This window comes from Myotis nattereri (genome assembly GCF_964212035.1).
Source record: "Myotis nattereri genome assembly, chromosome: 8".
Taxonomy (NCBI): domain Eukaryota; kingdom Metazoa; phylum Chordata; class Mammalia; order Chiroptera; family Vespertilionidae; genus Myotis; species Myotis nattereri.
The window spans coordinates 56,846,418-56,861,552 of record NC_138083.1 but is presented as its reverse complement, the minus strand read 5'-3'; the positions used below and the strand labels follow the sequence as shown (position 1 = coordinate 56,861,552).

Genomic DNA, 15,135 nt, shown 5'->3' with positions numbered 1-15,135 from the left:
AGACAGGGCTATCCTAAATAATTTTAATGACAAAATGCAGCTAGAATTAGATAAATCATAGAAAAATTTAATAGTTTAGTCAGCATTTCTAAAATATATTCTAACCTCAGTAGCATCCAAACAAGAATATAGCATGTTTAGTTAGACAGGAACTGTGCAGAATGGCAATAGAGAAAGAAGAAAACCCAGTTGAATGCAGAACTCTCCTTTATTATAACAATATATAAAATAAACAACTTTAAATATTCATAACCACACCAACCACACATTACCATGACTGCTGTTATTATTCAGCTTGCTCAAATGTGAAGGAATAACTTACAATTCTTGAAATCATTAACCATACAAATGTGGAAGTGAAATGCATGTACATATTTTTAAAGTATATACGTTTTTACTGTCTTCACTTTATTCATCATCTCAGCATTTTCATACATCCTCATTCAGTTAAGGCCTTTTATTACTAAGAGAGTCGGCACAGCTATATTTGCCAGTGGTAACAGTCTTAAGTTAATGAGTAATAACTGGCAGTTACCAACTGATTTTTGACCTACTTCTTTCTTTAGAACAAAAAAGAATTTTCACCTAAGCATCCATTCCAACCCCTAAAGGCAGTATTCTTCAAACAACTCCTTTAAAAGCACTTTAAACAGCCATTTCCATTTTAATAGTCGGATGAGGATTGTACCCCTCAATCTGAAAGTCTTCAGTCTTGAAGTCATCGATTGTCTCAACTTTTCGAAGGATTTTGAGCTTTGGGAAAGGCCTTGGTTCTCGCTGAAGCTACAAACAGCAGACCATTATTTTGCTATATCTGTACTACTGCTTTAATTCTGCTCCCCACATCCCTTCATGAGATAAGCACACAGTATTTTATCAGCAAGTATTACTTTACAGGGGCTCAGTGATACTGTGGATACCTTTTCCCTGGTTATGCAATCCTGTTGGAACATAACTATTTCTGTCACATACATGGAAAGCAGAGGGTATTTTGTGGAATCATTTGGTGTCAGGAGCCTGGTGGCTCCCCAAGTGTAAGTTCTTATGATTGCTTGCTCCTGGTAAATTTATCAATGACTGGACACAGTCTCTTACTGTTGTATCTGTAACTCATAGTAGGCACTCAAAAATGGTTACCTGAACCCCACAATTCCTATTCCAACTACCCCTGGCAGAAAGGGCAAGGAAAGATGACATCTGTTGACAATAAACAGAAAGGGATGCAAGCCGGATTCCTGAGGTGAACTGCGCCGATGAGGATGTGACAAAGGTCATGACCTCACTTTATTCTGGCCAGCATGACAGGAGTAGGGAGCTAGAGAAGCATCTGGATAAGCCTTGAAGCCACCCTCTAAGTCAACGCAGACACATTTCCTCCAAGAAGAAACTTTCAAAACCTGGATCTAATCTGGAAGGGCCTAAAGGTTTGGGGGTTGACATTTTTATTCTTGGGGCTCATGCAGACACTCATATTTTTTATTGCCATTTTCCAATAATCTTTTGGCTGCTATAATTTATGGACTTGAACCTCTTTTTGAAAGTTCAGACCTAAGTACTGTATTTAGGATAAACTTAAGGGAAAATATTGAAATGCTACCTCCGGGAAGGTCCCAAATTCTCTGGTCTGCATGTGGCTTAGTCCCTCACAGTCCCTGTCACACCTGTGGTAGCTGAGGCGTGTGTCTTCTTTGTCTCCACCCACCTGCCCACCATCCAAGCTCTGCAGTCAGAACCGGTCACCTTATCTGTCACAGCACTGGGAAGAATGCCTATTATAATAGGGATGTTCTACAAACCAACCTTTTAGCAAGAGGAGGGACCAACCTTCAAAGTGCAACAGATGGAATCCTTACCTGCATTTTCAGCGGCTCAATATGATTCAAGTAGATGTGTGCATCTCCCAACGTGTGCACGAAGTCACCTGGCTGAGTGCATGGGAGGAAGCAAAACAGGAAGTGGTTTAGTTTTAATCCCTCTTCAACACATCCCTTAAAAACACATTATGAAGACTATGCAGATATCGCAGAGCTTTTCAGAACATAAAGATAACCAGTGTTGCTTTTAAGAAAAGTTAATTTAGAAAAGTTACCTTATATTATAAACAACCTATATAAACTTATTCATACAGACCACAAGGATGGGAAAGTTCTAGGGAGAGTTACAAAATGAGCCAGTTCATTTTTTTTTTCCTACCTATTTTTCATTTTGCTTTTTTCCTCGGTTTTTGTTGGTTTCTTTTAAAAAAAGTTTTTTCTCTAGTTGATTTTCTATTTATATATGTTTTAAGTTCACAGTTGAGTCAGTTCATTTCTTATTTAATTGAGAATTCTGTGCAATTAGTTTTTTTCATGTTAAAGAACCTAAGAGTTCAGCTCTTTAGGCCAGCAACAATTGCTCCTTCCTAAGAGCAGCCCACCTTCAGGCCGGTGATGTGTGCGATCATGTAGGTGAGCAGGGCGTAGCTGGCGATGTTGAAGGGCACACCTAGCCCCATATCTGCTGACCTCTGGTACAGCTGGCAGGACAGCTCACCGTTCACCACGTAGAACTGGCAGAGGGCATGGCATGGAGGCAGGGCCATCGAAGGAAGATCTGAGGAGCCAGCACAGAGGAATATAAGCGGGGAAGGGGGGAGGGAGGGTTAAAGAACACGACTATAGGTAAAGTAAAACAGGAGCGAAACACAAGCCAACTCCTAAGTTGGAGGTCATGTGACCCCCATGACCCACACCTGCCCCCCATGGCAGAAGCAGACCATCCAATCACAGGGATGGCACAAACTCGACAGAGACCTGTCCATTAACAGGCCTTCTGTGATGTCCATTTACAAGGGGAGAAGCAATGCTCTCCCATACAAGCTGAAATTACTTGTGCTACCTTCACAGAAAGAATGAGTTCATTTGTAGGGACCACAGGAGACCAGCGTCTCAGACACACCCTCCCGTGTTCCACGTCACTATTACAAATGTAAATATTCTGCTCTGGGTCTTTATTACACATTGGTAAAGTTTAATTTTATAATACTGTTGGTATAAATATTAATAATACCAAGGTAGGAGGGAACTGAAACTTCTGCCCCAATTTAAAATGTTAAAATCTTACATGTATTTTTATAGGCCATTTAAAACCTTACTTTTAAGTAAGAATAAATATAAATATACATATTAAGGTGATCTGGATCCAATTCCATCCTCTGAAGGTGAAAATGAGGCCAACTGTGACTTGCCGAGGGTCACCCAAGTGACCATGGGGCTCGGGGGGTTCCGAGGGCCTGCCTCCTGCTGGAGGCCCCTGCAACAAGGCGACATTGCTTCCCCTGATGCCAACCATACAGTTAGGACAGGAGAGGATGACTGAGATGCTTTCAACCTTTTGGATTCCAAGCACACAGGATGATTCTTCTGTCGTCAGGGTTGGTTTTGATGGTGTCAATCACCTTTTGCAGTTGGTCTACTCCTTGATGGGAATAATCTGTAGAATTATTGAAAAGAGAAGATGTGCACATGTTAATTACATCATCTGGTAGATGGCCTCACAGGTCATCTGTCAGACTGTCCTTCCGCAGCCCCGCCTTGGCTCATGGTTTCAAGAAATCCAAATGCACTTGGTAAATTCCTCAGGTTATGTTGAGGTCAAGGCCTGGTCTAGGCTCCTAGGTCTATCCTCTGGAGCCATAACAAAGTCTATTTTCTTTTCTATGTAAAAATCCTTTAAGTATTTGGTTGGTCATGTTACTTCCTCCCCCTCACCCCCAATTTCAACACTCTACTCCCCGCTCTCCTTAGCCCCTGGCAACCACCATTCTATCTCTATGAATGTGCCTATTCCAGGTCTACACAGCACTTTAAAACTTAATGAAGTTGCCAGCATTCAAAAGATCTCAAGATTGCACATAAAATACAGATTTTAGGTTTTTATTGAAGAATTCTGACAATATCAGGCCCACATCTCTAACTGGCGGGAGATGAGCTGTCACTGCCCCCTTTAGATGAGACTCATGCTCTCCAGATTGCAGGTCTCTGCCCAGCTAGCCAACTGTTACTTCCTGCACACACACACCTGTGTACACATACACACACACACACTGAAGGACACATTTGCTTTTATAACCTCTGACCTAAAGATAAGTGGGCCAGAGGGGCAAAGGACCAGGGCTGGATTCGATAAGTAGTGCCACCATGTGACAGAGGAAGGTGGACTCCAGGAGTGAGATGTTTCCTCTTTCTCCACCCAGCAGGATGGAGAGGAGAGATGACTCGGGATATGAGCTATCCCATCAGGGCCAATTGCGATGTGATGAAAAGAAAGGGAAACCAAAGCCTCTGCAAGGCCAGCTCTGGGAGGTCAGCCCCCCAGATGAGTTTCCTACCTTACCCCCCAACACAGTGACCAACTGTGCCACTATGTGCTAAGGAAACAAGGTACAGGAAGTGCCAAGCACCCAATAATGCTAATCACTGGGAGTGCGATCTGACCTTCATGAGGTGTGGTTGCCGCTCCTGAACCCGAAACAGCCTCCCACAAGGTTAGTTACGCATCAGCCCCCCAGACCCTGGCTTATCCCCAACACTTCATATGAAACTACATGGAGCTACGACGGCGCTCAGGGATCCGAGGCAGCACTGTCTCCTCACCTGAATCCATATCTTTGTAGTCTGCCCCAAAATGCCTCCACTGAAAGCCATAAACAGGGCCTAAGTCTCCTTCTTTTCTGCTGGAGAATCCCAGGCTGTCCAGGAAGTCACGGGACCCATTGGCGTCCCAGATTCTCACTCCCTTGGACGACAGTTCTTTAGCATTGGTGGATCCCTGGAAGAGAGGGGAGAGCCGAGCAGGTGAATTCACTCAGGAACCTTCAGAGCCATCGGGACTCATCCTTTAAGAGCCCCCACCACGCCGGCAACAGGCCCTCTACAGTCCCTGCACAGCCTGTCCCACCTTTAAGCAGGCTGGTCCCAGCCCAAACTTTGAAGGGCCTGCCGGTCAGTCTGATCCTCCTCTGGAACCACCCTCTCAAATTTTTTTTTTCTCCTGTTCCCCTTAACTAAATTTCCTAGACTGAACACATCCAAGTCCTTTAATTATATTCCTACCCCATCTAGCAGTTTTGTGTTTCTTCACCAAACGTGTTCTGTGTCAAAGTGTGATACCCCGAATGAGTGTAACGCCTCACCTGCAATCTGTCAGGAGCACCTCCGATCTGGTGTACAGAATATTTCTACTGATTGGCCTAATCAGCACTAGCTTTTCTAGCAAGTGGATCTGTCACCTATCTTAAACGTGCCACTCTCAAGTTCTGTGTACCCCAACTTATACTCGCACAGTTAAGGTGTGGTTGGTTGGTTTTTGCCAAGTACAAGCCTTATGTTTATTTCTCTGATACTTTGTCTTACTAGATTTGGCCTTCGTCATCCCAGCCTGGATCCCGAGTGTGCGTCCAGGCCAAGGACAGACCTCCACTGGTCTGTGGTGTCTTCGGGCCTGATGTGCCAGAATGTTACAAGCAAGGCTACGTTGCCACACAACCGTGGCTCTGCGCCTACCCTCTCACTTCCCTCCTTTACCTTGATGAACCACAGCAACTCCTCCAGGACACCCTTCCAGAACACACGCTTGGTTGTCAGCAGAGGAAACTCATCTGAAAAACAGTTTGCCTTATAATTTCAAGATGGGAAAAGAGCACATGCCATCCAACTTTCTCTATGGAAGAAAACTATCCCAGGACATCAGGCCCGGGAGTGACCTTGAAAACTGCGACTCCTGGCCGAGTGGGCGCCCGGGATCAGGGTGGAGCTCCCAGGGTGCAGTGCAAGTCACACAATTCAGACGGAGACCACCCTCCTGAGCCCTGCAGCCACCAGACACAGCAGTTCCACACAGTGAGCCAGGGCAGGGGCAGCCGGGGCAGGGGCCAGACCGGGATGCTGCGGGGACAGGGAAAGGGCAACCATCCGCACCGTTAGTGAAGACAACAGGACAGAGCTGAAGGCTCCCAGGACTATTCCATGATTAACCTGCTGAGGAAAGCTTGTTCAGGACCCACAGAAAGTAGATATCACTCTGGCCAATACTTAAGAGCCGTTTTTTTAGAGGTTTGCAAAGCAAATCAACCTCAAGGTGTTAAGTGTACCCAAAATGGTAATGTTTAAACACTTTATATACATGATCCTATTTCATCTCCAACCCTCCTTAAGGCACCTGTATGATCTCCACTCTACAGTCCCCAGGAGGGAATATCGAAGTTTGCATCAAGAAATAGGAAAATACAAATGTAAAGCTTATCGCTATTCAGTTGTGTAGTTGATATTCATGTAACAAGGAGACATTTTTCAAGCACCTACTGTTATCATTATTTCCTCCATTTCAAGTGCATGGGGAAGTGGAAGACCTGAGAGGTGAAGTAAGCAACTTGCCCCAAGTGTAAGAAGAGCTGGAGCAGAAACTAGGTGTGCGGCTCACTGGGGTCCACTGCTCGTGGAGCTGCAGGATCCCTCCGCTCAACCAAACTCTCAAAGCTGTCCGCGGCAGGGCAGATATTTTCCACTGCAGACGGGAATTTTCCAGTTTGCAGACGGGTGTGGAGTGCAGAGTTTCACACGTGACCACTGTGGATTTGCATGGCCCACAGCGGGTCTCCCCTTAAAACCACCTTCCACACCAGTGTCGGGGAGACGTGTCCTGCGCCCACCCCCACCCTTTGTCTCCCGAAAGCCAACAAGAGACACTTTTCCCCAGGAACCATCCTCTTTCAAAGTCAAAGACGAATAGGACCTTCTACTCGGACCATTGAGTTCGTTTCAAGGGTCACTAGTAAGAGCAGAGAATGCTGGTGCGCGGGGCGGATGGGAACACTGCCAGGAGCCATACGTTCACTCTCTTCCCGCCGCCGTTGCCCCGCCCACAACATTTTGGCTCCAATTTTGAAAAACTTTGCGAAGCGCAACGGTCAGTACGGGAAGGGGAGTGGCGCCCCGTGCGAAGCCTGGCCCAGCCGCGGGCCAAACTCGGGCAGACCCTCTCCCACTCGGTTCGGGGCAAAACTCCTGGGTCCGGCCCACTTTGGGGGAGACCACATGGCGAGGCGTCAAGCACCCGGCCTTGGAGCCAGAGGCCTCCGGGGCTTTACTCCCCGGCTCCGTCCCGCCCGTCCTGCGACCCCACGCACATCTGCCCTGGAACCCAAGCCCCAGTGTCGCGTCTGACCAAGGGGACTCAGGACACCTCTCCGTCTCCCGGGACTGGGGTCCGCACTGCCCCGCGGGGCCCGCCCCTCCGAGCGCCCTCCCGGCCGCAGCCCCGAGCCCCCGGCGCCCGCCCGCCCCCCGGCGCCCGCAGTCACCTCTCAGGCTGTAGCGCGCCTGCATGCCGAACACCGACAGGGTGCCGGTGCCGGTGCGGTCGTCCTTGCGGAAGCCAGAGCTGAGAATGTGCTCGATCTGCCCCAGGTACTGCAGCTCCCCATGCGGCCGCGGCTTGGCGCCCGGCTCCAGCGCGGCGGGCGGCGGCGGGGGCAGGGGCAGCTCGGAGCCGGCGGCGGGCATGGTGAGGGCGCAGCTGTGGGTTCGGGGACGGCGGGTCAGGCGGCCAGACCTCCTGCAGGCGCCTCTTTTCCCACTGCCTCTGCGCGGTCGACTCCGCCTCTTCCTGGTGGCTGAGGTCCGGGCCAACCCCGAGCCGCGCGGTCTCCCGCCTCCTGGCGTCCGCGCAGCGCGCACAGCCGCCTGGGGGCCGGGCGGTCTCCCGCCTCCTGGCGTCCGCGGAGCGCGCACAGCCGCAGGCGGGCCGGGCGGGGTCGGAACGCACGAGCCTCCCGCAGCGGTCGCATTTAGCCCGTTTTGAAAGGTAGGACCCTTAGGCCTAGGAAGCATCCTAAAGCTTATATCCTGGGTGCATTGGCTGAGAAAGGCCTCTCGAGTGGGAAAGTTCCGGGGTCGACCAGGTCATGCACTGATGAAGGGGAGCTCGGAACAGTCTCCACCTACCGGTGAAATCTACAAACTAATAAAACCCTGTTGTTTGAGCTGTTTTCTTACAACCGAGGGGGCATGCTAACAGGTGTTTCCATGCCGTTTCCTCCACATCCTCACTGCGGGCAGGCAGCCTGGCTGGGCAAGTGGCAGGAGGCAGCTGTTCAACGTGATTAATGACAACCAGACGTTTTCAAGTTTTTAATACCAAAAATGTCAGTTTTACTGAAATGTTCATAATACAAACACTGGTGGGTGGGAACTATTTGATAACGAGTTTAAAGCGTGCTAATACACGTACTGTACACACGACAAGCAGTCTTGTGAGTCAGTGTTTATTGAGCCCATAGTAGATGCTCAGTAATCGGTTGCTAGGTCTGGGGTTATGAAGAGTAAGATGTGGTCTCTGTCTGAAAAAGATTAGACACTATTTCTTGCCATTCAAGTTGTCCCATGATCGTCACGGGGCAGTCACAAGGTATTTTCTACGGCCAGTAAAAATATTTACACCCAGAGGGCCTGTAAATAATGCTTGCATAAACATTCCGGATATCCTTTAATTGACAAAAAAACTATTTTGCAGAACATGATGTTAAGAAAGATGCTACGTCCTTTAACAATGTGGTCAGGTTAATTTTAACTACAAAATGTTATTGAAAGCAAGCAGTCATAGGCCTCTAAGATGGAGTTCTTTCAGTCATGATGGAGTGCAGAGAGTGTTACCCCTATGCTGTCTTAGAAGTTTCTGGATTCTTCCTGCTAACATGCACCTCTCAAACTCAAGGTTAACATTTTTGTAACAGGAAAACATTCTGGGAGGAGGAAATAAATGTCTTTCAACTGCAGCTCTGACTAAACTGTTCAGCAAAAAACAATGCGTGCCTTTAGGTGGCACAAAACCTGTTCAACAGAAACCAAATCCCAAAGGCAATTTGCAAAATACCTGTCATTTAGGTTCATTGGGGAGAGAGAAGCAAACAAACAAACAAGCAAAAATCCCTAAGTACAGAATAAGGACGTGTTTTTAGGGAACAGTTCACAAGCCTCGTGTTGGAAAGCCCATGTTTTGCTGTTGGATTGTATCAGCGCTCACAGACCACCGTACACTGAAATGCACTGGGTGACAGGACAGCAGTTTCCCATCTATTGAACCCATCGCAATACTAGGCTGCCCTTTCCTAGGTCAATGGGGATTCATTGTACCCCTCCCCCGGCACATTCCTCACCCCACCCACATAATAGTTGTAAAAAGTCACCGTATCCCCTTTGGGAATGAGGGCCTTCCTGTGTTGGGCTGTACTGTTTGGATAAGGTTAGTGGCAGTGGGCTGTCTCCAGATGGGTAGGCATTCTTTTGGGAAGAGACATGCTCAGTCAGAAAACCTGACTGGTGGTTGCCAAGGGCTGGGAGAAGGGAGAAGGGCTGGGGAGTTATTCTTTAATGGGTATAGAGTTTCAGTTTGGGAAGATGAAAAAGTGGAGATGGATGGTGGTAATGGCTGTACAGCACTGTGAATATACTTAATGCCACTGAACTGTACACTTAAAAGTGGTTAAAATATTAAATTTTGTTACGTATGTTTTACCACACTCACACACACACAAGCCTCTGTGGAAGCTATAGGTCTTTTCTAAACAAAAGCATGAATTATAGATTTTTTCCAAAAAGTTAATTGTAATACATAAAAATCAAAAGCAAATTAAACAAATCTTGTTAATTAGAAAGTGGGATATGAATACTAGTACAAATAATGGAACACAGACACCTCGATGATTTCATGTTTACTATATAAATATATTTAAATAACTATTAATGTACCATAGAATATGTACCATTGATATTTTGAAAAGGAATTTTTATTGTAATAATCTGAGTAACTATTAAACTGCCATTCAACCTGAGAAAATTAACAGTACTTCATAATATATAACTGACATACGTTCCTGCAATTGCATTTGTTGTGCTATCCTATGTATTTCAGGATTTTCAGGTCTCAGCTGAAGAGGTGAGTCTACTTGCTGGGTAGAGGAGGCATCAGATCTTCTTACCTTTTTTTTTAAAGCAATAATCAAAACATTAATAAATTACATATAGACTGAATGTATTTTTCCTTGGAATAAAAGTCCAGCATGAGTAATAGAATAAACACTCTTTGCTTTTGAAAAAATTAACACATAGCAAAATAACAGAAAACCCAAATGTATGGATATTTTTACTAACACTGTGGTATTTGAAGGGATCTTCACAGGTCCCCTGGTTTGATGAACTTCTATAATGGACTCTGCCTCTGATGTGAAACTATTTATTCTGTGTACTCTACATACACACAGTATGTGCTCATTAAACTTCTGTTGCTTGTTAGTAGTATTGCCCCCAACAAGGAATATATCTGCCAAGAAGGACTCCCTGTGGGTAATTGGGCCCAAATTCCTAACTAGAGTCGAGAGACCTCTCAGTCATATTGCATATCCAGGAAAAGCCACAGACTCCACGGGCAAGCCTCCTGCACTGTTTTCCTGCAAATCTGAGCCAACCTTTATAAAGGAGTTTCTGGAATCCTATTTCAACCAGTGGGCTGATACCTGCTCTGTCCAGTTGGAACTGAACAGGTACATCTTCATTTGCATCTTTACTGACCAGTTAGGGCAGCTCCATAACAACAGAGGCACAAATCCAGTAATATCTAGCTTAATTATACATTGGTGGTGACCTAACAAGGTCCCTTGTGAATAATAACTGAGAATTAAAATTTAATTATTCTTTAAGTTTGGTCATATTACCAAAGGAGAGTATTACCGTATATATGGTTTTATTAGTGACACTAATTTAGAAGGTATTTAGCCATATCCTACTTAACCATTCTCTTGTTCCTAGACATGCAGATTGTTTTTAATATTTTATTATCCTATGCCGGAAGCCGGTCCACCCTTGCTGCTTGACACAGTCACTGCAGGGAAGAAACATCTGCACAGCTTATGTTTCAAGGGACCTGGCGTATATGGCATATGTTTGCTCCCCCTCTTAACGCTATGTGTTTTAAACAGGACCACCTCCCCAAGAAAGGTTGTTTCCCCAGGTGAGGATTTTTCCCTGGAGTTAGGGAGGGAATAAAACCCCTTAACGAAGTGCCAGGCGGGTAATTAATCACTTTAACTATGAACAATCACGCTTAAGCTACATAATCTTTTATTTAGAATAATCTCCTTCAGTTACTTCCTTGTAGCTTAATAGAACAATAGAGTAACCTTGGAATGGAGATAAGAAACGCCCTAACCTTTGGAATAGAATGGATAGGATTAAAATCAACTGATATAAATACAGATGTAACAAGAGAATAAAGAGAGAACCTGAATGGTTGCAAGATGGCGACACTGAAGAAGGATCAGAGCTACCGGCTGTCGTGTGGGTGGGTGAGCGACAGCAGCAAGGTGTCCATGTTTCATGTGAAGCTCACCGACAGTGCCCTGAGAGCCTTTGAGACCTACCGCACCAGCCAGGATTCTGTTTCACTGAGACCATCAATTCGATTTCAAGGAAGCCAAGGGCACATCTCCATCCCCCAGCCGGACTACCCCTCAGAGGCTTGGATCTTCTCCTTCTATCTCTCCAACATCGGCTGTGACAGCCCCCAGGACAGTTTCGACTGCATCCAGCAGTACTTCTCCAGCCATGGGGATATAAACCTGGACTGGTTGGGTAGCATCCAGGACAAAATCACAGTGTGTGCCACCGATGACTCCTACCAGAAGGCACGGCAGAGCATGGCACAAGCTGAGGAGGAGACACGGATTCAGGGTGCCATCATCATCAAGCCCGGAGGCCGCTACCTGGGCAAGAAGGTTCAGTTTAGGAAACCAGCCCCACGGGCGACGGACACTGTGCCCTCCCGGAAGTGGGCGACCCCCATCAACTTGGCAAATGTCATCAAGAAAAGTGGTGTTAGCGGGGGCGTTGGGGTATCTCAGAGGCCTTTCCGTGACCGGGTGCTACATCTTCTGGCACTGAGGCCCTACCGGAAGGCTGAACTGTTGCTGCAGCTACAGAAGGATGGCCTGGCGCAGGCAGACAAGGACACACTGGACAGCCTCCTCCAACAGGTGGCCAACATGAATACCAAGGATGGTACTTGCACACTGAAGGACTGTGTGTACAAGGATGTGCAAAAGGACTGGCCTGGCTACTCAGAGGGGGACCTGCAGCTGCTAAAGCGCGTGCTTATCAGAAAGCTGTGCCAGCCACAGAGTGCAGGTGGCCTCCCTGGAGACCCTGCTGCCGCCAGCCCCCCAAGAGAGCATGGGAGCTCAGTCTCACCCTCCCTCCCCCCAGAAACGTCCTCAGCCTCCTGGTTTCATTGACCCCCTGGCCAACAAGAAACCAAGGATATCACACTTCGCCCAGAGAGCTCAGCCTGCTGCCAATGGGAAGCTGAATGTGCCCCATGGCTGAGAGGCCCTACTGCCCACCCTTGGCTCACTGGCGGGCACAGATGCCCGCCTACCCCCACGGCTGGATCCTCCGAGGGCACATGACCCTCTGGCTGATGTCAGCAATGACCTGGGCCACAGTGGCGGGGACTGTGATAATGGGGAAATGGCCACCCCAGCCCCCACTTCCTGCCTTAGCCTTCCCCTGCTGAAGGACTGTGCCCAGCCCAGCAGGCCCCATGGTGGCTCGTCTCGCGGCAAGTACAAGAAGTCCAACAAGCACAAGGACAAGAATAGGGCAGCTGGGGACAGGCATCGAGCCAGGCCACCAGAACTTGTGTCTGGCTCCCTTGGAGCCCCGCCAGTCAACCTGGATTTAAATGGGACCTGCAACAGCTCAAGTGTCCCCAAGTCAACTTCCGAGACACCAGACTACTTGCTAAAATATGCCACTATCTCCTCCTCAGAGCAGTGCCAGAGCTATAAGAATGACTTCAACACCGAGTACAGTGAGTACCAAGACCTGCACACCCGCATTGAGCAGGTCACACAGCGGTTCACGCAGCTGGACGCCCAGCTCCAGCAGCTCTCCCAGGTCCGAAGAGTACAGGACTACTTGTGGGCAGATTTTACAGGAATATCGCAAAATCAAAAAGACCAACTACAGCCAGGAGAAGCACCGGTGTGTGTACCTGCACAGCAAGCTGGCCCACATCCAGAGGCTCATTGCTGAGTATGACCACCGGCAGCTCAGCCTTGGCCCTAGCCCCAGCCATAAGGCAGGAGCTTGCCCTCCCTGGATCGACCCTTCTGGATGGCAAGGGAGCTGGGGCTTTGGGGGTGGGGAGAGCTAAAGAAAAAAGGGGAAATTTTTATTTAACAAAATAAACACGAAGACACGTTAAAAAGAGAGAGGGGGAGAGAGAGAGAGAGAGAGAGAGAGAGAGAGAGAGAGAGAGAGGAGAGAGAGGAGAGAGAGAGAGAGAACCTGGCTGGAGATCATAGCTACAGAACCTGGCTAGAGAGAACCTGGCTATGATGATCACCTGAGCGCTGCCTCTGTGTCATTCATTCTTCGCCGACTCCGTCCACACCTATGGGAAGCCCTGGACCTGCTGGGGCTGGACCCCAACAGGTGGTGCCCGAACAGGGACTCCTAGGTAAGGCCCCCCCACACTCGGGACGGATAGGACTCCACCGTAGGAAGAGGCTGGATAGTCTTTGCCGACTCCGTCCACACCTTTGGGAACCCCTGGAACAGGATTCCCTTAGGTAAGCGCCCCCCCATTAAGAACCCCCACACTCAGGACAGATAGGACTCCACCTGGGTGCTGCAGACCCCTCTATAGAGGATAAGTAGGGTAAAGAGGTGGATAGTACAGAACTTAGATTGAGAAGATGTGCCATACTGAGTCTAGAAGAAAAAAGACTTCGTATTGATCTTTTAACACATATGCTTGCTAGCAGAGGAGTTAAGGTTACTCCCAGTCAGACGGAACGTTTTATACAAGAAGTATGTCCATGCCTTTCTGAGGAAGGAAAGGTAAATGTAGAGGCATGGGAGAAGGTAGGCCCAAGGAGCTTTATCCTTAACCCCACTGCAGCCTTTCCACCCCGGGAAAGTGCAGGATTGGCAAGCTCTCCCTGGGGTGATAGATGAGGACTCAGGTAATAGCGGAAAGCGCCAATCCTACTCTTAAAATGGAAACAAGAGAGCATTTGGGGTTTTTCTTTTTAATGCCTGCTTTGGATTGAGTAAATGCATTTTACTTAGTTTTAACACATCAAAGTTAGCTCTTGACACAAAAAGAAAAACTGGCCGAAACTGGTTTGGCTCAGTGGATAGAGCGTTGGCCTGTGGACTGAAGGGTTCCGGGTTCGGTTCCGGTCAAGGGCATGTACCTGGGTTGCGGGCACATCCACCGTAGGAGATGTGCAGGAGGCAGCTGATCGATGTTTCTCTCTCATCGATGTTTCTGACTATCTCTCTCCCTTCCTCTCTGTAAAAAAATCAATAAAATATATATTTAAAAAAAAAAAAAGAAAAACTGGCAATTCCATCAATATAAACCTTTTCTATAAAAACAAAAAAGGGGGAGAATAATGTTATATGCTAATTTTTTTAAAAAAAATACAATGCAGAGGATTGTACAGCAGCCAAAAAGCATCAGGCCTCCTGTACAATAGCCTCTGTTGACTCAGCCTGATAGAAGGATACACAAACCAGACAAGAGTTTTACCAGATCTAGTAATGATGTGGGGAAGAGGTTGTGTTTTGTATCTTTCTAGAAGGAGCAGTGCAGACAATTTGGGTACCAGAGCATTACGTGCGTCACCACGATGGACCCAGAGAAGCTCCTTGTCCCATCGTCATAAAGACTTAGAGTTTTCCCGATATACAGACATTGGAACCCTGATCTACCTAAACCTAATGCCCTCGTCAAATGGAGAGACTTGCTTACTGGAGCCTGGAAGAGACCTGATGCCCTTTTAACCTGGGGGAGAGGATATGCTTGTATCATTCCACAGGACGTAGACTCACCTGTGTGGATTCCAGACCGTCTAGTCCAACCTTACGTCTCACCGCCCTTCGTCTCTGCCTCAGCCTAGCACACCTGACCAGTGCCCGTCTGCAGGGCCTGGTTGGGCTCCCCGTGGGTTCATGCAGTAGCCAGTCTGTGAGGCCGGCCGGGAGAGAGCGCACTGCCTGCCTGTTCTGTGCAGCGCCACTGGGTGGCCCAGAG

General features: G+C 47.8%; 1 protein-coding gene and 1 pseudogene across 3 annotated transcripts; one reads left to right on the top strand and one right to left on the bottom strand.

Moving 5' to 3' along the window:
- Nucleotides 1–17: 17 nt before the first annotated feature.
- TYMS (thymidylate synthetase) lies at nucleotides 18–7,640 on the bottom strand. 2 transcript variants are annotated; one of them, XM_081097296.1, is made up of 7 exons: nucleotides 7,340–7,640; nucleotides 5,565–5,638; nucleotides 4,635–4,809; nucleotides 3,370–3,471; nucleotides 2,417–2,592; nucleotides 1,854–1,925; nucleotides 18–783 (listed from the first exon to the last, which is right to left on the bottom strand). In XM_081097296.1, the coding sequence occupies exons 1-7, from the start codon at nucleotides 7,539–7,541 to the stop codon at nucleotides 646–648; spliced, it is 939 nt and encodes a 312-aa protein (XP_080953422.1). In that variant the 5' UTR covers nucleotides 7,542–7,640; the 3' UTR covers nucleotides 18–645. The 2 variants fall into 2 exon arrangements, with proteins under 2 accessions (XP_080953422.1, XP_080953423.1); XM_081097297.1 differs by having other exon boundaries at nucleotides 1,854–1,921; nucleotides 7,340–7,618.
- Nucleotides 7,641–11,323: 3,683 nt separating this feature from the next.
- LOC308523862 (RNA polymerase II elongation factor ELL-like) lies at nucleotides 11,324–13,157 on the top strand (annotated as a pseudogene). Its single transcript has one exon. The product of its transcript is annotated as an RNA polymerase II elongation factor ELL-like (transcript).
- The last annotated feature ends 1,978 nt before the right edge of the window (nucleotides 13,158–15,135 follow it).